The 20,837-nt window shown below is 55.4% G+C and overlaps 5 protein-coding genes across 5 annotated transcripts; 3 read left to right on the forward strand and 2 right to left on the reverse strand.

Annotated features, from left to right (window-relative positions):
• Positions 1 to 1,994: 1,994 nt before the first annotated feature.
• On the reverse strand, positions 1,995 to 6,857 carry CKM354_001010400 (uncharacterized protein; the record flags this gene model as incomplete). Its single annotated transcript, XM_044805554.1, has 1 exon — positions 1,995 to 6,857. The coding sequence occupies one exon, from the start codon at positions 6,855 to 6,857 to the stop codon at positions 1,995 to 1,997; it is 4,863 nt and encodes a 1,620-aa protein (XP_044661489.1).
• A 5,993-nt stretch (positions 6,858 to 12,850) lies between these two features.
• Positions 12,851 to 13,446, forward strand: CKM354_001010500 (uncharacterized protein; the record flags this gene model as incomplete). Its single annotated transcript, XM_044805555.1, has 4 exons — positions 12,851 to 12,994; positions 13,066 to 13,167; positions 13,218 to 13,292; positions 13,345 to 13,446. The coding sequence occupies 4 exons, from the start codon at positions 12,851 to 12,853 to the stop codon at positions 13,444 to 13,446; spliced, it is 423 nt and encodes a 140-aa protein (XP_044661490.1).
• Positions 13,447 to 13,992: 546 nt separating this feature from the next.
• On the reverse strand, positions 13,993 to 15,067 carry CKM354_001010600 (uncharacterized protein; the record flags this gene model as incomplete). Its single annotated transcript, XM_044805556.1, has 3 exons — positions 13,993 to 14,324; positions 14,375 to 14,980; positions 15,040 to 15,067. The coding sequence occupies 3 exons, from the start codon at positions 15,065 to 15,067 to the stop codon at positions 13,993 to 13,995; spliced, it is 966 nt and encodes a 321-aa protein (XP_044661491.1).
• A 1,727-nt stretch (positions 15,068 to 16,794) lies between these two features.
• On the forward strand, positions 16,795 to 17,814 carry CKM354_001010700 (uncharacterized protein; the record flags this gene model as incomplete). The annotated part of the gene is made up of 1 exon (XM_044805557.1): positions 16,795 to 17,814. One exon carries the CDS (start codon positions 16,795 to 16,797, stop codon positions 17,812 to 17,814), a length of 1,020 nt encoding a protein of 339 aa, XP_044661492.1.
• A 1,410-nt stretch (positions 17,815 to 19,224) lies between these two features.
• Positions 19,225 to 20,280, forward strand: CKM354_001010800 (uncharacterized protein; the record flags this gene model as incomplete). Its single annotated transcript, XM_044805558.1, has 1 exon — positions 19,225 to 20,280. The coding sequence occupies one exon, from the start codon at positions 19,225 to 19,227 to the stop codon at positions 20,278 to 20,280; it is 1,056 nt and encodes a 351-aa protein (XP_044661493.1).
• Positions 20,281 to 20,837: the final 557 nt, after the last annotated feature.

Genomic DNA, 20,837 nt, shown 5'->3' on the forward strand with positions numbered 1-20,837 from the left:
AACCCTAACCCTAACCCTAACCCTAACCCTAACCCTAACCCTAACCCTAACCCTAACCCTAACCCTAACCCTAACCCTAACCCTAACCCTAACCCTAACCCTCTACCCATTCCCCTTCCCTCCCCTTCCTCCTCTCTCTCTCTCTCACCCTCTCACCCTCTCCCCTTCCCTCTCCTTCCTCCTCTCTCTCTCTCTCTCTCTCACCCTCTCTCCTTCCCTCCCCTTCCTCCTCTCTCTCTCACCCTTACCTTTCTACTCTATCTGTTTTCCTTCCTATACTCTAAATCCGCCTTCCCTGCTATACCCGAAATCCGCCTTCCCTTCCATCTCCGAAATCCGCCTCTCTCCGATCCAAAACCGCCCGACTATCCCTCCGAAATCCCCTAACCTCCAACTCCGAACCACAACTTCAACACACCCTAACCCTGTACCTCCACCAACACACCCGAACCCTGTACCTCCACCAACACACCCGAACCCTGTACCTCCACCCGCTATAAAATCCATCCCAACTCCTATCTATACTGTCCCGGCCTCGAACCGAACCCCGACCAATTACGAATCCTATAACCCTGCTCTCCACCTAACCCTAATCTCGAACCCTTCGCCTCTGCCGAACTCGCCGCTACAACCACCCTGCCATCTGCTCCCAAATCCATCCCCCCGCCTCGCATACCGGCCTCGACGACGCGAACGACACGGACCGACATCGAACCTATCTATATATCTACGGGAACCCTCCCTCTCCGAACACCACTCCATGCCCCCGACGTGACACTGCATCGCCTATGTCTCTATGGGAATCCATATCGGCCATGTGCGACATCCGGATGACGCCCTGCATTCCCCTCGCCCCGCATGCCCGATGTGGTGCGACCGTGGCGGGCGGATGACAACGGCCACGGGGAATCTACTGGTCTACGGCGCTGCTACGCTCCTGGCCGCCCCTCTGAAAACTCCGCCATCGTCGTACCATCGCCGGAAAATGGAAACATGTCCGATCGCGACCGGCTTCGCCCTCCGACATACGTTCCTGCATATCTACCTGCTGCACCAACCCTACCGTGCCGCGACGATCTATCCTGCACGCGGGGACGGGCATCTTATGACTACGAATGACCCAATAACCGCCTTCTCTCCTCGCTATGTCGCACCGCGCATGTGGGATCACCGATATACTCTACAACGACGAACCCTCTCCCTTCCTACACGAACACCAACTTCTGCCAACCCTAACCCTAACGGATCGACGACCATCTGCCGCCGACGACATGCGACGGGAACGCCTGATGTCGCGGCGATGCGATGCTACGACGCACGGCAATAATCCTGCGACATGGAATCCGCGGAATCGGGCTCGTGTCCGAATCGTACCGATAAAATCTTGCGAAACGGACGTCAAAAAACATCGTGTTGTGGCCACTCTGCTATTCGAACATTGGCGACGACGACGAAACACACATTCCGCGCCCGAACGATAACCGGAACCATTCCACGCTACTTTCCCCCCCTCGTCGCGAATGGGGACGATCATTGCCGTCGTGGTGCAATTTACGGGCCCGCTTTTCGATCGGAATGTCGAAAACCACCAAAACTGCCCGGACGGCAACGACGATATCACACCCACGCCATCTCCTCTGCCCTCCAAACCTACACGACATCGAAAATGGACCGCCCTCGTGCTCTCCGAATTTTTGCCCGAATTTTGGGGCACTGTGGCGACGACGACGAATTTTGGAATCCGCCGCATCGCTATGCTCTACGCCCACCACTTTCGCGCTGACGTAATCATCCACCGCACCTCACTTGGCCATTCTGATCTGGTCACCCTCGAAATCGGACGGACATGCGAACAAAATGGACCTCTTCTCTGCCGGCGACCCGACATCGTGGGATGCTACCACGGTGGATTAACGGCGGGACAATGCCTCTCCACTGCCGACGAACGACTCTCACGGCCTCGCAACGCCCTTTCGCACGGCTGGAACGGAACATCACTCCTCACCAATACTACAATACACACGCAAACCCGATCCCACCCCGACCCCCTCGGTGCCGTACACTTGTCCAAACTCCCAAAACAATCGAAACAACCCCGACATTTCGATGCCCTGGGACACTATCTTCCGGGCCATCCACCGCTCACATACTTTCCAATTATCGGACTCCCCGTCCGCGACGATGCCCACCTTCTGCGCCTCTTCTTCCATCCACGACAACATCCGTTCGCCTCCTACAACCAACATCGCCGCGACGGCGGGTCGAACTACACCCGGAAATTGACAACTCCGCTGGCGGACGCGTCGAAACCGCCGTGGTCCACCATGGCTGATGTCCTGCCATTGGTGGCACACGGCTTGGGGGACGTGACATCCAAAACAACCGGTGTGTGCATCGAAACGAATCGTGCTGACGATGTCGTACGCCCGCTGGACGGCATCTCGCATGTCCCATGGGCACTGCTGCCACGAATGCCCCCCATCGGCTTCCCCACGCACAAAACATATGCTGCACCGCCCCGTCCACTGCTGCAACGTCGACGCGATGGACTCGACGCTGACGTGCTCCATCTGCCGACGATGTCGTTGGCGCTGCTCGACGAACGCGAACGCGCGGGCCTGCGCTTCGCGCTCGACTTCTCGTCGCCTGCGGATCCGCCCCTGCTCCTCCTCTTGCTCACGATCGGTCTCGCGCTGCTCGACGGCGACGTCTCCGACATGCTCGCGTTCCCCTTCCGGCCGGGGGACGGCGATCCTGCGCCGCTTTCGACCCCGCGGCAACCCGCGACACACGTCGCATCGTTCCTCGTCGACCTGGCACGCACTGCGATCCACTCGACCATCCATGTGTCGGTCCAACGGGACCCGGCGACACTGCTCCCCGCGGATGAACGCCTTCATGGCCGCGTCGGTGCGCCACCCCTGCTCCTCCTTCTCCTGCCCGGTCCGCTCGTCGACGGACGTGCCCTGCAACATGATGGCCTCGCTGGGGCGCCCGTCTCGCCCGGCACGCCCGCTCTCCTGGGCGTACTGCTTGATCTGCTCGCGAACGCCGACGTGAATCACGACGCGGATGCGGGGGGCGTCGACGCCCAACCCTAATGCGTTTGTGGCGGTGAACACGCGCTCCGTCTCCCCGGTCAATCGTCGCAAAATCGTCTTCTTCGCCGCGGCGTCGCCTACTCCGCGGTGATACACGCTGCACCCCAACACGCCGGCCAAACGCTTCGCCTGTTCGACGCGCCTGCAATACACGACGATCTGGCCCTCGGGGTACTGCTCCTTCTTCCGCTCGACCAACTCCCGCACCGCCCCATCCTCCTCCTCGCGGGCATACTGGACGACGGAATACGCAATGTTGGGTCGACCCGTGACGTCGCGAATCATCCGCACATCCTGCTCCTCGACCCCGATCGCGTGCAAAAACATGCTTTCCTCGCTGGGCGGCAATGTGGCGGTCAAAAACAACACCTGCACCCCGTACCCGGTCATCTCTCGCAACTCCAACACCTTCGGCCTCCAATCCGCCGTGCTCTCCAAAATGGTGTGGCACTCGTCGATGACGATGCGTTCCAATTGCCCGTTCGCACGCTTCATCGCCAAAAACTGGCCGAACGCGACCGACACGGCCGACTCGGGCGTCACGAACACGATCTGACTATCATACGGGGGCCGCTCGCCGTTCCACTCGCTACATCGGATTCCGGCGGCGCTGCACCGCTCCTGCAAATCCTGGCGCAACGACACGACGGGCACCACGACGACGGTCAACCCTTGCGGGGAACCGGCGGCGGGCAACATGAACAACATGCTCTTCCCGCCGCCGGTGCGCATGACGGCGACGACGTACGGCGTCCCCGCGACGATGGCGTCCAACGCTGGCCGCTGCACTCCACGGAACGCCGCGTCGGGCCCGTACATCCTCGCCAACTCGCCCGCGACGTCGACGCTCCGGATCCGCCGCGTGCGTGCGGCGTCGACCTGCTCCTGCTCCTGCTGGATCCGCGCGCCGACATCTGCGACCCCCTGATGCTGCGCTTCCGCGGACGGGAACTGTAAAATGCGGTGCCAATTGACGCTCACCTGCCGGAACTGCTCCCGCTCGGACATGGTGATGAACGGCGACTCGGTCATCAACAACCCATATATCATCTCCTCCATCTCGGGGCTGTGCCCGGACTGGGTCGCCTGCACGTTCCGCATCTGCTCGATCGCGGCGCCAATGGCCGACCGCTGCCGACCGCCGTCGTAAATCCGGTCCAACGTGTCCCGGACGCTACTATTGCGACACAACTCGCGCTGGATGGCGGGATATGCGTTCCTCCACACCGCGACGCCGATCCGCACGCCGATGCGGCTCTCGGTCTCGCGATATATAACCCTCCGGACGCGGTCGGTGTCCCAAAACCCGTCGGTGTTCAACGGCGCCCGCTCGTCCTGGGACGGGGGCACATCCGCCAACCACTCGTCGTCCTCGTCGTCCTCGTCGTCCTCGTCGTCCTCGTCGTCGCTCTGTTCGGCCGGGCCCCCGCGGACCACCTCCTCGACTCTATCCTCGCCCTCGTCGTCGACTTCGCCGTCCGCCCACTGCTCCTCGGGCTTGGGCTCCCACACATGCGCACCACGCTCGAACTGGTCCCGCACCGCTTCGCGCAACTGCTGGACGAATGGCTCGATCAACCACAAAAAATACACGACGACCTCTCCCACCTCCGTGGGCACGTACCGGTGCACGATCTTGACCCGCTTGCTGGCGCTGTATCCCTTGTGATAATTGGTGACGAACGCGACCATCCCGTCCTGGATGAACACTCCGCGCTGGCCGCGACTCTGCTCCCCATTGCGGTGCCGGATGCTGATCAACTCGGTCGCGCGCGCGGGCGCGCCGCCCGAAAAATGGACCAACGCCATCAACTCCTCCTTGAACTGCCGCACCTGCCGGAAATACGCCTCGACGCCGCTCTGCTTCCACACGACGCGCCCGCCGCCGCTGCTCTCGATCAACTGCCCGGGGTGCTCGTCCGCCAATCGCTCCCACATCCACCGCTCCCCGGGGACCGACCACGTGTTGCGGTGGTCGTCGATAAAACACCACCGGGGGCTCATCTCGCTCGCGTCGTCGTACAATGATGCCACATCGACGTCCGGCATCTGGACGGGCCTCCAATCGCGCGCGCGGACGACTCCGTCCGCCGGGAACCACATCAACTGGTGCACCAAACGCCGCCGCACGCTCTCGTTCAACCCGTGCACGACGGCGCGGACCATGTCGATGGTGAATCGCGCCTTGCCGACCGTGATGCGCGCTCCCTCCCACAACACCTGCCCGGGCGCCTTGGTGGTGTACCGGATCTTCATCCCGTACGTCTTCTGGTGGAATATCCGGTCCAACGGCGTGGGGCGGCCTCCGTATTGCGTCAACGTCATGCATCGCTGCGCGTACGGCTGCACGCCCTCCAACACGGCCGGCGCGGCCATCTGCGCGGCCACGACGCTGCTCCCGCCCGCGGTGCGCGCGCGAATGGCGCTGACGCGCTGCCCGTGGGCGTGGTACACGACCATCGCCCGCAACGGCGCGATGATTCCGGACAAAATGGGGGTGTAATTGATGGCGGGCACCCACCCCCCCTTCTCGCTGTTCAACCCCAACACGGCCAACCCGCTGACGATGGCGCTCTGGAACTCGCTGTCCTTCAACGGGTGGTCGAACATGGACAACCAAAACTGCAAACTGCGGCGCACCAACTGCCGCTTCGCCCGGGCCTTCTGCGCGTCGCCCTCGGACTCGATGACGGCCACGGCGCCGCTCTGGACGCGGGCCAACGCCTGGTGCTGGCCCTCCAACAACACGTACGGGGGACGCCGGTCGCGGGCGTGCGTGCGCCAAATGTACCGCAATATCTGGACCCAATGCCCGCTATACTTGCGAATCGTCTTCACCTGCTGCTCGGCGTAAAACGGCCGCTCGTTGTCGTCCGCGCCGCACTCGCGGCGATTGATGTGCTCCAACGCGGCGCGTCCGACTACGGCCGGACGACACACGCGGAACGCCTGTCGGATCAACCGTCGCGTGGCGTGGCATGCCTCCGCCAACCCGACCATCTCGCCGTCCTCCTCGGCCGGGGGGACGGGCTCATCCTCGTCTCCCTCTTCGCCCTCGGCGGGCCGGATGGTCGCCAACAACTCCTCGGACGTGAATCCTGCCAAATGGGCCGACCACCCGGTAAAATCTAACCACGGGTCGGCGACGCTCCGCGCATTCTCGGCGGGGATGGTGCTCTCCTTTCGCAACTCTTCCCGCCGCTCTTGGATCTGGCCCAACAACGCGCGCATCGCATCGCTGGCGGGGGCCTCGACGGCATGGGACACGACGAAATACCGCTGCCATCCTCGAAACTTGAAAAATCGCTGGCAATGCTGGCCCTCCTCCCATATGCGGTCCGTGGGGGGGCCACCTCGCCCGTTCCGCGACCGACCTCGCGCCTGGTTCGACGACCATGCATGCGCCTGGCGGCAATGTGCTGCGATGTGGGCGGTCTTTGCTCCGCGACACATATACGGACATGGCTGTCCCGCGGCATCGACGCCTCGACACCGGAATCCATCGGTGTATACGGGCAACCATTCGATGGGGCGCGCGCCTGCTTCGGGATATGTGACTTCTTCTGGTGCCTGGGCAACGTCGGACAAACCGGCGAACACCTCGTGGACGCGCTGTTGCATCTCGCGATCCCATTGGCGATGCGCACGCCGTAAATGGCCTGCAAACTCGTGGGGAATAATCGCGAATCCGCATGGCTTACATATCACGACGCCGTACTCGGGCAAATGGGCAAACACCTCGATGAATGTCTCCATCCGATCGCGCTTCTTCCCATTCATGGATGGGAATCAACACGTTCGCCCCCGCCGCGACGTGATGTCAAACTCTCCCCTGACCCGGTCTCCCGATTCGTATGCGGCTCAACTTTAATCGTATATGTGGACGATGGAACAATTTCCTCTGCTCGACGCGGGGCTCTTCAATTCGCGAAACTGGGCGCGCGGCATCGATGGTCGGTCTGTAAAATGTGTGCGAAATTTGGGGGCAATCGGGCCCATGGTGGAAACATGGCCGATTTTGGGGCAAATCAATACGTTATATGAATACTCTTGCGATCCGTCCTCGGCATTAACTGCTACGACGAATACGCAACACGCTCGCTACTTATGGAAAACGCTTCGACGTGGTCGCTAATGCTCGGGATTGTGCAACCCTATACGATACGGTGATACCTTGCCCTCCGGGACACCGATATGCTCGTGATCGAATGCTTCGTCGGGGTACCCTAACCCTAATGGACCTGGCGACGACGATTCCTCTCGAATGGCACGTCGAACCGGCTTTAAACTCACGGACGGGCGACTTTACTATTCGATGGAATTTTGTGCAACGTTGCTCGAATTTTGGCGTCCTCTGGCGGGCGGAATAATTTTTGCTATTCGTGGTCTCCTACGTATAACAATGGCGCTACTGGCAACGACGATACCTCCCGAACGACACTGCCAATGGACCTCACACTTGGGGATAACTAACTTGGCCATCGAATGTAATTTTGTGGACGGTAACTCGAATTTTCGCGTCCTCTGGCGGGTGGCATAATTTTTGCAATCCGTGGTCTCTCGCGTACGGCTGCGGGCGGAACTGGCGACGTCGATACATCTCCAACGGCAACGCGAATGGACACAAAACCTGGGGACGGGCGACTGTACTGTCCAATGTAATTTTGTGCGACGTCGCTCGAATTTCGGTGGCCTCTGCCTGGTGCTAAAACTTTTGCAATCCGTGGTCTCTTGCGTATTACTACGGGCACTACTGACGACGTCGATACCGCTCGAACGGCCCTCCGAATGGACTCCCAACTCGTGGACGGGCGGGCCATGGTCGATCCGCAAAACCTATGCAATATTTGGGGACAATCGGATGCGTCGTGGAAACACGGTCGATTTTTGACGTTGTAAATGCGCATCACAAATTTCCTTTCTCCCCCCCGCCGTATTGGCCTCGCGTGTCCGACACGTACTACGCTCGCTCCTTGTCCGGAACGCTTCTCGCTGGACGCGGACGCTCTGGAACTGGTGGATGCGTCCGATACAACTCTACCTTGCCCTCCGGGACGCCAATATACTCGTGGTCGAATGCTTCGTCGGGGCTACCCTAACCCTAATGGGACTGGCGACGACGATTTCTCTCGACTGACACGACGAATGGCCTTTAAACTCGCGGACGGGTGACCTGACTATCGAACGTAATTTTGTGCAACGTCGCTGGAATTGTGGCGCCCTGCGGCGGATGGCATAATTTTTGTAATCCGCGGACTCTTGCGTTGTGCTATGGGCGCCACGGACGACGTCGATGCCTCTCGAACGGGGCTGCGAATGGACCCGAAAATTGGGGACGGGCGACGTTAATCTTAAATGGAATATCGTGCAACGTCGCGCGATCTTTACTATCCGTATGCGTGTGGTATTGTTTTCGCAACCCGCGGCCTTCTACGTGCTAAACTGGCGCCACTGGCAACGATAATATCTCTCGAACGGCAATGCGAATGGACTTCGAACTTGGGGACGGGCGATATTCCTATCTCATGTAATTTTGTGCAACGTCGCGCGAATTTTGGTGCCCTCTGCCGGCTGGCGTAATTTTTGCAATCTGTGGTCTCGTGCGTACGGCAATGGGCGCAACTAACGACATCGATACCTCTCGAAATGTACTGCGAATGCGCTCTAAATCTGCGGACGGGTTTCTATATCTTTTTATCTACCTGCCGGAACTTTTGCGCGACTTTATATGGAACACCCCCTGGCGGATGGTAAACACGCGGTGTGTATGCGAAAACGGTACGACTGGCGACATCGACATGTCCCGAACTACCTGTGCAATGGACCCTAAACTCGCGGACGGGCGACCTTGCTATCGAATGTAATTTTGTGCGACGCTGCTCGAATTTTCGCGTCCCCTTGCGGGTGGCATAATTTTTGCAATTCGTGGTGTATTGCATACGACAACGGGCGCTACTGGCGACGACGATATCTCACAAATGGCAATGCGAATCAACTCCAAACTTGGGGACGGGCGACCTTACGATCGAATATAATTTTGCACAACATTGCTCGAATTGTGGCATCCTGTGGCGGGTTGCATAATTTTTGCAATTCGTGGTCTTTTGCGTACGGCTGGGGGCGGAACGCGCGACGTCGACATCTTGGAAACGGCGCTGCGGATGGGCGTCAAACTTCCGGACGGGCGACTTTGCTATCTAATGCAATTTTGTGCAACGCCGCTCGAATTTTGGCGTCCTCTGGCGGACGGTATGAATTTTTGTAATCCGTGGTCGGTCGGTGGTCTCGGGAATGGCGGACCTGGCGACGTCGACATCTCTCTACCGGCGCTGCTAATGGGCTCCAAACTTGCGGATGGACGTCTATATTATCCGCCCTCCCTCCCCGGATCTTTGCGCGAACGTACACGTCCTCTGGCGGGTGGGATGTTTCGGGACACGCGATGCTCGACGTGCGGAAATGCCGCGACTGGCGACGACGATATCTCCCGAACGCCCTGCGGACTGCACTCCAAACTTGCGGACGGGCATCTATATCCTCCGACCTGCCTCCCTGAAACTTTACGTGAATCGATTATCTCTATGGTGGCCGGGTGGAATTTTGGACTGTGCGGTGTCTTACACTCCTCGGCGCCCGGGCGCGTGGCCCTGAAACTCGACGACGCGACTCTTGACGTGCATGTGCGACCTCTCGACAACTTCTCGCACACTCTCTACCGCCGCCGACGTGTCGGGGGATCTATGGGGTCTGTTCGCGCGATGGCGACGACCGCTTCGACGTGCTGCTGCATATGCGATGTGTGCTGCGTACGCATCTGCCGCCCCTGCGGCGCCTGCGGCGGTCGCGGTTCGCTGGCCTTGGCGGAACTTTACTCGGTCCCATGGCTTTCTTCCGGCGACGATATCTCGCGAACGGCGCCAGCGGCTGCGGATTTTCTTTCAATGGTCCTCAGCGATTGCGCGACTCTTCTACATGTCCCGAAATCAGCGTGTTCGAGGGCCATCTCACCATCCGAGATTTAGGGTCAAAATCAAATGATCGGATGGGAGACCCTGGGGAATTTTTGTATGGGAGAAGCAGAGCCGCAAATGATCGAATGGGCATCCGAGACCACGGGATACTGGGTAGGGCCATCTCACCATCCGAGATTTGGGGTCGAAATCAAATGATCGGATGGGAGACCCTGGGGAATTTTTGTATGGGAGCAGCAGAGCCGCAAATGATCGAATGGGCATCCGAGACCCCGGCATGCTGGGTAGCGACTGCGCGACTCTCCCACATGTCTCGAGATCAGCGTGTTCGAGCGCCATCTCACCGTTCGATATTTGGGGTCGAAATCAAATGCTCGGACAGGAGACCCTGGCTGAATTTTAGGTGGCTTAGGGTATAGAACAAATGCTCGAACACGCGTCCGATCTCCCGGCATACTGGGTAGGATCTTTAAAGTACTCTTCCTCATAATTTGCTTCGTTTATAGCGAGGTAGGAGCACGCTCGTCTACCTTCTGCCGCGTAGTACGGGAACGTCTCGAGAATTTTTTATAGATTGCTCGGAGACGACGTGGCTCGTTATTGAGCATAAGTATAATGACTAAAAGCTCACCTATCGTAAAAGGTAGCTATCTCGAACTGTCTCGAAACGGCTAGATCAGCTCGAGTACCCCTTCTTTTAATGGACGCAGCTCGGCAGTAGGCTGGAAACGCAGCGTTAGACGAATAGGCTGAACTGTATTCGGCACGGTGTCTCCTATATCGGCAAGTAATTAAAAGGCCGCAGCGGCGACTCGATAGTTCGAGCGAAAGTAGCACTGCTAATAAGACTAAATATGGTAGGCCAGGGCAGCAATGGTTTGGGCTATTGAGTGGTGCGGCGAGTGCGTTGCCAAGATTGAAGAGAAGACCGAAAGGTGTTGCGAGCAGCAATGAAGGTGTCTTGGCGTGGAGGTGGCGATAGAAAGGAGAGAATGTTGGTACCATATGCAAGGTGAGTCAGCGAAGCGAAGCAGCGGAGGCATCGCACCCCAACCCCGGCCATCAGCTCGAATAGCGTCCCACGTGATAGACAAGATTCACTTCTAAGCACCAATGGCGGTCGACATCTCGCTTCCACACAGGCCGCATTCGACATACACTCGATCCTCCAAGCTCGATCTGGCACTCTCTCATCAGAGCCGCGACCATCTAACTATCCAGATCGAGTCGCCAAACAGTAAGTCTGACGACAGTCACTGGCCTCGAGAGAGTAATAGACTTCCTCTCCTCGGCAGCGAGGGAGTTCGCAGCTATTCTGACTTGCTAATCGCGAACAGCCTACTTTGCCTGATAACAGCCCGGGTGCTTGTTGCTTCGTTGAGGCTTGTGTTGCGGGTGGTGACGCTGCCTAGCAACCGTTCAGGGAAAGAATCTCGACATGTCAAGACGCAGTCGAGGTAGGCCAGCCGCAGAACCACAAGCGGGCTAGTTAATGGGACTTTGGTGGTAGGGAGTTGCTTTTCCACCAGTCTAGAGGAACTCTGCATCGATTGCAGTCGCTTCGTTTGTTCAAACTCTCATGCATATACTATAAGTACCGTCCCGGGCTTTGAAAGATGCACCGACCCTGGGCTATTGTTACAACGCACATCTTCGATGACCTTCGGGTATTCCCAAGCCACATTACGTGAAAGGCTTAGCCTCTCATCAGCCCACATACAGATGCCGAGCATTGTCCAAGAAGCACTACTCATCGTGACAAGTACAGAAGGCGATGGTTATGTCTACGGTAATTCGCCACAGCTAGACCGATCGCATCATCTTTCTCTGCAGCACTGCTTATTCAAGGGGCTTGAAGAACACTGCGAGGTAGTCTTGATTACTTGCAGCCGCCGAATAAGCTGGAGAACAATCTTCTTACACTCCTCGCAGCATGCTGCGCGCAACGCGATGCCAAGTTATCCCTGTATTGCGTCGACTTTTCTGCAGCGCGTGGCCCATCGTTCAGTTCATGAAAAAGAGATTGTTGTCACAGTAGTCCACAAAACGTGCAAGCAGATCTCACCTCAGAAGACCGACATGGGATGCCTGATCGTGTTATCCTTGCTCTTATACACTGCAGAAATTCGTCAGTGGTAGCCCTCAAGCCCTAACTTTAGCACGCGGCTATTGTTCGGGCGCCGTACATCCGGGTTCCTCGGAGGCATAGCAATTGATGGAGACCGTCCCTGTCACTCTGGGCGGTGACCGAAGCGCCCGGTATTATCAATGCACGCAGCAGGGTCTATCTTCAGCGCTCTAGTAAGCAGTAGCATACATGATCTGACTTTCAGCGAGACAGTAGATGGCCGCATGTCTGACGAACAAGAGTGGACAAGCGAGGAACCTTGTCTCTGCAAAAGCACGAGGTTTCGCGGGTAGTGCGGGCAGCTACTCAATGGCATGCCATGCAATATCCTTGCTCGGATCCATTTCCATACATCTTAGACCACAGATCTACAGTAGGATTTGTGTAGGGCAGAGGGACCACATGTGCCGCAGGCCGTGTCGGAACTTGGCTTCTCGACAGCCTATCTCCTATTCCACTGCTGGATAGTTCTCACTTCCGCAAACCCTTACAATCAGACAGGGTGCTAGTATGATTGGCAACATGCCCTACGACCGGGAAATCGTCAACTATAAGTACGACCAACACATCTTCTCCTTGATCACTAATCTTCAGCTCACCTTCTCTCATCTACTCACCCACAGTCACTCATTGGTTACGTTTCTGCCATCATGCAACTCTCATTCGTTCTGTTCTCGACCTCCCTCCTGGGAACTGCTTTGGCTGGTCAAGGCTTCGTCAAGAGGGGAGCAGGCCAGAATCTTGGAAGGTCGCTCATCCGACGAAGTGCAGATTGGATCAAGAGGGATAACACTGTAATGTGCCGACCCAACCAATCGGCGTTTGCTCGTAGAATGCAACCAACTAATCAATCAATTTGAGGTAGTGCTCCACTGATGCTGATTGTGCTGGATCCAAGAACGGGAACACCTGCTACGACGATTACCCCCACGATGAATTGTGCTCGGATGGCGCATGCTACACTATCGTATGAGAGATGGAAGCCAAATGCCGTGGTCCACACTGACAACGTGGTAGCCCAAGCCTAGCAAGGAGTATTGCGATTGTGTCGTGTCGCAAGATCCGTATCCTTTGCTCACCTGGTGCACCAATGTAAGCAAAGGAGTGAGAGAACCGTGTCCCGCATATCTGACTACCTTACCAGGGCAAGACAGGACTACAGCAGGAAATTTATTGCGTCTGGGACTGTGGGAGCGACGAAAAGTGCAAGAAAGATCAGAAGAACCCATGCAAGGGCAAGAACTAGACAACGGAACGTCACCGATGGCATCTACATATCCCACCAGACCTGATGCGATGCTAAGTCGGCCTTCTTGCTTCTAGCATCAGAAGGTTCTTCAATCACAATTGTGGCATGTACTGGTGAAGGTCATCGATTTTGCTCGGCTATCTTCGCTTCACATTTGCATGTAGTCGTAACTGAATTTTGCACACTACAGTCAGCTCCTATTGCCTGCAATGAGCTGTCAGCACACAATCATCTCGTCGAATCTACGGGATCACCAGACCGCCGAGTGCGAGTCGATCTCAGTTTCACGGCCGGATCTCAAAGCTCTCCATGCAAAAGCAGGGCACTAGTTGCGAAGTCTGCGACTTTTGGTCGTGGTATCTACGACGTCTCTTCAGGAGCCGATGGAGAGGAAGAGAGGCCCATCTTTGCGCGACTCCAGCACAATGAAGCTGCTCGAACCTGACGAGAAATCATCCCATGGCGGTACCGCCTCTCTGCAACCAAGATGACCATTATCATAGCTCTTTCTCGGAATTTATCGTGTGCTGGTTGCTACCAAGTCTAGGGACCATAGGTACCGCTCATCGGCTCTAATTTGGAGTTGCTGGAACGAAGAACTCGGTTTCTGTCAAAGGCTTGACTCTCTTCCGCTTCTACCTTGGGTTCCCGTTCCATCGACTCTTCCCAGTCTATTTGTCCGGGCGAGACCTTCCGCGACCGACTGCAGCAACACCTGATATCGCTGAAGAACAACCCAGCAACGGGTAACTGTAAGCCCGCGGCTAGCAGACCCGTCAGAGATATTCCTGTCCATACCATGCCAAAATAAGATGCCGGGTCTTGATGGTCCAAGATTAACACGACAATGACTGTGTTTGGCAAAGCTGAAATCCCTAGAACGGAGTCAGTGGGAGGCTCCTGCAGCGATGGGATCAATACATACCGTGACACAGAAGTCCGAGGCCAGAGATCGCTTCTGCAGTCACCCGGCGACTATGCTGAACGCTCGTGCGGCCCCGTACTCTGAGCTTTCGTAGAAGCAGCACGACTCCGGTGATGGCCATCAGGCCGTCGGACAGGCTGGCCATTACAATTGCATAATAAACAGCATGGTTGCTAACAATCACAGCCGTCGAGCCCACCACCGCCAGCCAGACCAAGAAGAAGATCAGACCAGTCCATTTGCGAATAATGTTAGGCGGTGCGAGAACTCTGATCCCAATCAGGAACTCAATGGCGACATGTTGTGTGAAGAAGATCAATTTGCTCGAGTTCAGATCGATGTCCGAAAGGAAATATATTGAAAGCAACAGGAATGTCACCGCGAACGTGATGCATAAGTAATGAAGATCCATCATGCGTGTGGTCGAGAATCCTACAAGACCCGAGAAGAGTCCCCAGAATAGAAGCTGTTGGAAAAGACCTTGAAAGGAGATCACAAAGTATGAGTTGAAGAGCGCCAGAGGACCACCTTGGACCAGGTACTTGTTCGACGTCTGTAGGACAGCAGGAAACAGTCGTGCATATCCTGGGTCTGTCAATGCGATGTCTGATGCACAACTGTGTCAGCTCAACAACGAAACTTGCGATCGTGATACTCCTACTTACGATTCATCGTCGAGATCGCGTTCCCCATCTTGTTCGCAGTCAAAAAGCGGCCTTGACGGGAGCTTGACTATTGTTGGAGTGTCTTTCTGTTCAGCAAAGATGGAAGATGAGATCAGACAGGTGAAGTCCACATGACCAGCACCCACTGATTTTGAGGCGTTGGCCTAAGACGAGACAAACCGATCATGGTCGTGGCCTGGCCGTAGTGATCTCATGCACCTGAAGACTGCGAGAGGCACCCCTGTCTGCCGGCCATTCCTGATCGCGCCGCCAGGTCTGATCAGCCGCCTCCCCTCAGGATTGAATGTGACGTTCGATTAGCAAAGGCACATTCTTGTTGGTGGTGAATGCCGAAACACTGTTCGCCATGCCTCGAGCATGGGTCAGTATGGTAGATTGACTTGGCATAGCTTAGGTGAGTAATCATTGTCTTAGTTCAACTTCACAGTCTTGTCATGCTCGCCCGATATTTCCAGACTCTGCCCTAGTAGCACAAACTGCGTTCACAAGAAGCTGCATCGCCCAATATACGCACGATCATGTCGTTTCAGGCTATTTTTACGTTTTTGTGTCTCGGCTCTGTAAGCCGAATACCAGGTTTCGTGTGATAACAACACCTTCTCCATAAGCGCTAAGTGCATTTGAGGTGGAAACTTCAACTAAGCCAGGAACTCGAAATTATGGTGAAGGATCCGATAAATGTGATAAGAAACCGACTTTTGTTGCAGCACATGGGTGAATACGATTCCTGCGTCTTGACGCCTGCATGAGCGAACAACTGAGCTCGTTTTTGCGTCAAGAAATTGCACATGCCGACATGCACCTTGTCGAGGCACTGTTAACACATCTGCAATCACAATGCTGTCTTCCGCGTCGCACGATCGAAGTCGGGCTGATCTAGACTTCTGACACGAGCTTGTTGTGGTATCCTTTGGAACGGAACAGTTCGGATTCAGGCCTTTTGAGACTGCTCTGGGGTCAAGCGAACAATTACATTCCCATTCACTGTCCAAAATGAGGGAGCTGTGCGATTGTGTCACCGTCAACCCCAGACTCAGCTGACTATCTATCTGTTGGAACGAGGAAATCATGTACCCTGACCCTCAAACCGGCAACAGTCCTACCTGCACAGGTATATGACTGCCCGATTTAGCATTTTTCATCGCCGTGTGTCATGTGAGAAAACGTTCAGCGATCGACCTTGACCGGACAATTCAGCACCATTTGACCCATTTCATCTCTTTGCCCTAGGTCACCGTCCGCATCCTTCTCGAGCTAAATCCCTCAGTAGCGGAAACTCGGATCAGCAAACTTCAAACGATCAACCATTCTCCAAATATGTCTATTTACTCCAACGTGTCGGATTCCGTCCACGGTCAATGTCAAAGCACACAAGAGTATCAGCACTCTGATCTGTCGACATGTTGCTCCGATGAGCTTCCAGCGGAGCATCGATTCGCGCCTGTGGCAACTGTGAAGCGCGATCTGGAATCTCAAGACTCTAGACACCTTGCGACCGAGCCTGAATATAAATTGCTGTTGCCTGCTCAAACCGCGGCACACATCGCTACCCAGACGCCGGTGGCGAGGGCTCCGCTCGACGTCTGTCGACTGGCTCATTGCCACTACCGAACTTTCAGACTTTCCGGGTCTCTGAAGAATCCAAGATGGACATGGAAGAGATCGCTGATAGAGGTTTTGGCAGTCCGAAAATCCTTTCCTGCTGTCGGAAACAATCGAGGTGCTCTGCTGGCTATGACAGCATGGTTTCATGTGCTCTGCAATATCGATGACGAAATCGAGCGACTGGACAGTGAAAGGACGAGAGCGATACTGGCATGTTCGATCTCGATGCTGCGAGACGCTAGTCCAGACCGGGAAGAGCACAACCATAACACGGTAGCGCCGGTCCATGCTGCGGCAAAGATCAGTGTGTGCACAAGCGAGTCTCAAGACGCTGCACGCGACCGGATTATCGCTCTCTCGCAAAGCCTTTCCGAACAGTGCCAATCACACTTGCCTGACCACGCTCTATCTAGAGTTCTCTCCGACATTATCGACGTATTGGAGGCATTGAGTCTGGAGTCTGAGTTCCGCAACAGTCTCGCGACTCCTAGCATCGCAGACTATCTCGGTCTCAGAGTCCGAACGATCGGAATCTCACCCTTTTTCACGATTCTGAAGACAAGTCTACTCGACGATGATCGCAAGGCGTTTCAAGACCTCGGCCAGCGTGTGCCGTACTATGTGACAGATGAAAGTCCCCAGGACTACAGTCTCAACAATATCGACACTTCTGCTTTCTGGACCTCGCAACATCACGTCCACTTTCGCGACTGCGTCAATCGCATCATCGGTCTACAGAACGACATCGTTGGACTGCCCAAAGACTTGGAGAACAACGAGAGGATGAATCTCATTTTACTGCTCGCCGGAATCGGGAGCGAGTTTGTGCATAATATTGAACGCATACAGACAGCGCATTCCATAGCTGTGGCCATGCATAACGCTGCGATACAAGACGCGGTGGCTCTGTGGGCGAGTGCAAGGACCTCGTATCCCTCGCACGCGATTACAGTATACGTAGACTCATTACTAGCATTCACGCTCACCCACTTCAAGTGGACGAAACGTACAAACCGATATCAGCCGAAGCATAGACTCTTCTCGGACATTGTCTTGGGTGCCACTGAGCGAACGGCAAAGGCGATGACCAAATTCAGAGCGATAAGGGACAACAAGAAACAAGGCAACAGCGTCCATACAATAGCGTAGCATGCCATAGGCGATTGTTGATGGAAATACTAGAAAGCCTGCCTGCGTTGTGAAATGCCAATACATCAACGAAAGCTGGCAAGAAAAGTAGATACGCGACTGCGTTGTCTCGAAGCACACGCTCGAGGCCAAAGCTATATTAGAAGTGGCCAGATGGAGTCCAAGCAGGCAAATGCACAAGGGCACGCGTAATCTGTAGTCCATTGGACCGGAGACATAGCTTCCTGAGGGTTTGAAACCGCCATTGCACTTCAAGTGACACTTTTTCACCGCACGGCAGAGTTTGTATTCCTAATCTGATGACCCAGAATAGCGTGGTACTCAGGTGGATGAGCCGACAGCAGCACGATAATGAAGTGCAAAGTAAGAGTGCTCCTGACAACAGTAGAGCTACTGCGGGCTCCATGCTCTCAAAAACGACATGCCGGCATGAGCCAATGTCATCGACCAAAGGGAGCGGTGTTCCGAGCACCTGGGCACAGGAATGCTCGAGGCTGTTCTAAGCGGCTGACAGCGAGACGTGTTCGCAGGGATAAGAGGGCTATCTTGCAAGCCTTCCAACGATCCGAACTCTTGTCGTCATTCCATCACTAGCGGAGCTCGAGTGATGCAAAATCTCGTTGAGTGTCGTCACACTGTCTCAAGCCTCACTCCGCTCTGGAAAAAGCTCCCAGGGCGTCTAGTATGGAGATGGAGCAGTCACGGAGTAGCATATAACACTGAAGCGGTTTATTGGTGTGTAGTTGGGAGGGAGCCAAGGAATGACTTGTTTCTCGATAGCTTCCATAAGGCGGGTCTCTGAGAACGTGGAGGCTCCAAAGGTGGTGGATTAAGGTTGTACAGACGTGGATGATCATGGTCGCTGCAACAGTAGGTCCACGTTCAATACTGCTCTGACAACCCATCGTACTGAGAACGCGCATCGGAATCTCTGTCGTGGACTATGAAACGCATGCGCTCCTGACAATTCCATACGGCCTCGCAGATACGTAGATTTCAGGGGCAGATCTTCAGGTCGGTGAGGCAAATTTGGGCCGACCAAGCCTTTCGCATCTACCAGCTGCCAGAACCTATCATCGATTGGGACGTGGCCTCAAGCAGGGCGGCAGTGTCGAAAGAGACTGGCTGCTGCGCAATGGGCTCGTGTGACTGTGGAAATTGTGCAACAAGGCTTTTAATTTGCAATATGTCGCTTGTTGTTCGCTCACATGTTCCAATTTTCAGGGTCAAGGTGAGGTGAGTCAGTAGCGTTCCAAAATTTGTTGCGAGGGCAGTGGCACGTGCGAGGGTCTGGATACTACGCGTCTTCTTTCTCTTCTAAGCTTCTACCTTTTTCCCCATCCTGCGCATCCCATCTTCTTCCGCACATCAGTCGCTCTGCAATAGTGTTATCTTCCTACGCATCCAGCCATGGAGTCGACATTGGCACCTATTGCCACACCCGCTGGAGGCAGGAGCACAGCGCCAAAGCAGACATCTAGCCACAACATTGCCGGACAGTCGTGGATACCTGGTCAAAGACCGCCAAAGCACAACCACACCTGCAAGGGCGAGGGAGGAGAAGTCTGCGAAAAGGCTCACATCAAAGCTCGAATCAAATTTCACGCTCTGGCACAGAGGGGCACGGTACTCCCTTCTAATGATGGCCAGTTCGACCAGCGCCGAAAATTTACCCTGACACAGGTGCATAACAGAAGTATTCTACTGTACGTTGTGCGTGAAGATGTCATGGCATTACACAATACAGTAATGTTGAGAGCAGCATATTCCACCATCGCCGAGGTCTGGCACGAGGCACATCCCACCTTGATGCTCGAGGATAGGTGGTTCTTTCATCCCTGTCAATATCGCGCTTCGCGTTATCCACATCATGATCCAGAGAATCACCTGGACGACCTCGTAGAAGACCACATCAGCCTTTGCAACTGGTTCGAATCTGATGAATGTCGCGTTTGGCAAGAGAACAGTTGGTGTAGATTTGGGTTCCAACCTCGTCAGGATGACATACTTATGCCGACCGTACGGGCCATACTAATGCTCTATTGGCCACACATCATTCAAGAAGAAGACGGTCACGGACTGGCAGCGCTGGTCCTTACTGGCGATGATGCTCATCTCTTGTCAGGGCCAATCTCTTTCGCAAGCATTGCGAACCAGCAGATCCCTGGATATATTGGAAGCGAGCAGATCGCGTACACTTCACTCTCTACTGCGGTAAAATTTCTCTCTGACCTCGACCGAAGGGAAGTTGATGCAGATCCCACACTTCGGGCCCGAACCGCTCTTCGCGCAGAAAAGTGCCGCCGAGAGAATATTGATTTGCCAGAACAGCACGCATTGCCAGGGCCTGAGCCAGAAGTGGAACCTGAATCACCCCAGATAAATCTTCCAGAAGCACAAGCTGATCTTGTGGAACCACTCCCGGACCAGGAAACGGCAGCTCTGGGCGCTCGAGCACGATTGTAGCTTGGCATCTGACTTACCTCAAATGTCAGGCAAGAATAGAAGACCTTCTCAACACCACGGGTTGTGTACTCTCAGTCGAGCCAAAAGGCTCGTACATCGTCAACGCTGAGAGTCTACAAGGCAGTGCTGTATTCACCTACTCCTCTGCACGTAATCGGTACCCTGAGCCTGGAGTTTGCTCCGAGCGCGCCCCAGGATCCTGGTCAGGAGCAAGACTGGCCACTTCGACACGTGGGTCCAACATGTGAAAGATCTGGATCGCACAGTACAAAGCCTCATTGGCTCAATTTCATCGTTCAATGACGAGATTCGTATCCCGTCTGCCGTGTGGCAATCTTCGGGCTTTGGTTGAGGGGAGCCAGCAGCTTGCCGACACTCGCCTAAAAATCCGACATCCAATCGGTAGGGATGATCTGTACCACTCGACACGCACTTTATATTGAGTATTCGGTCACCATCACAATTTTTATCGTTGACCTACGACACGATCATGCAAGGAGGCTGCAGGCCACATAGCGTTGACAATACCATCGGTCAATATCACTCTGATCTTTCCG

This window comes from Cercospora kikuchii, assembly GCF_019650295.1.
Source record: "Cercospora kikuchii DNA, contig_00007, whole genome shotgun sequence".
Classification (NCBI taxonomy): Eukaryota; Fungi; Ascomycota; class Dothideomycetes; order Mycosphaerellales; family Mycosphaerellaceae; genus Cercospora; species Cercospora kikuchii.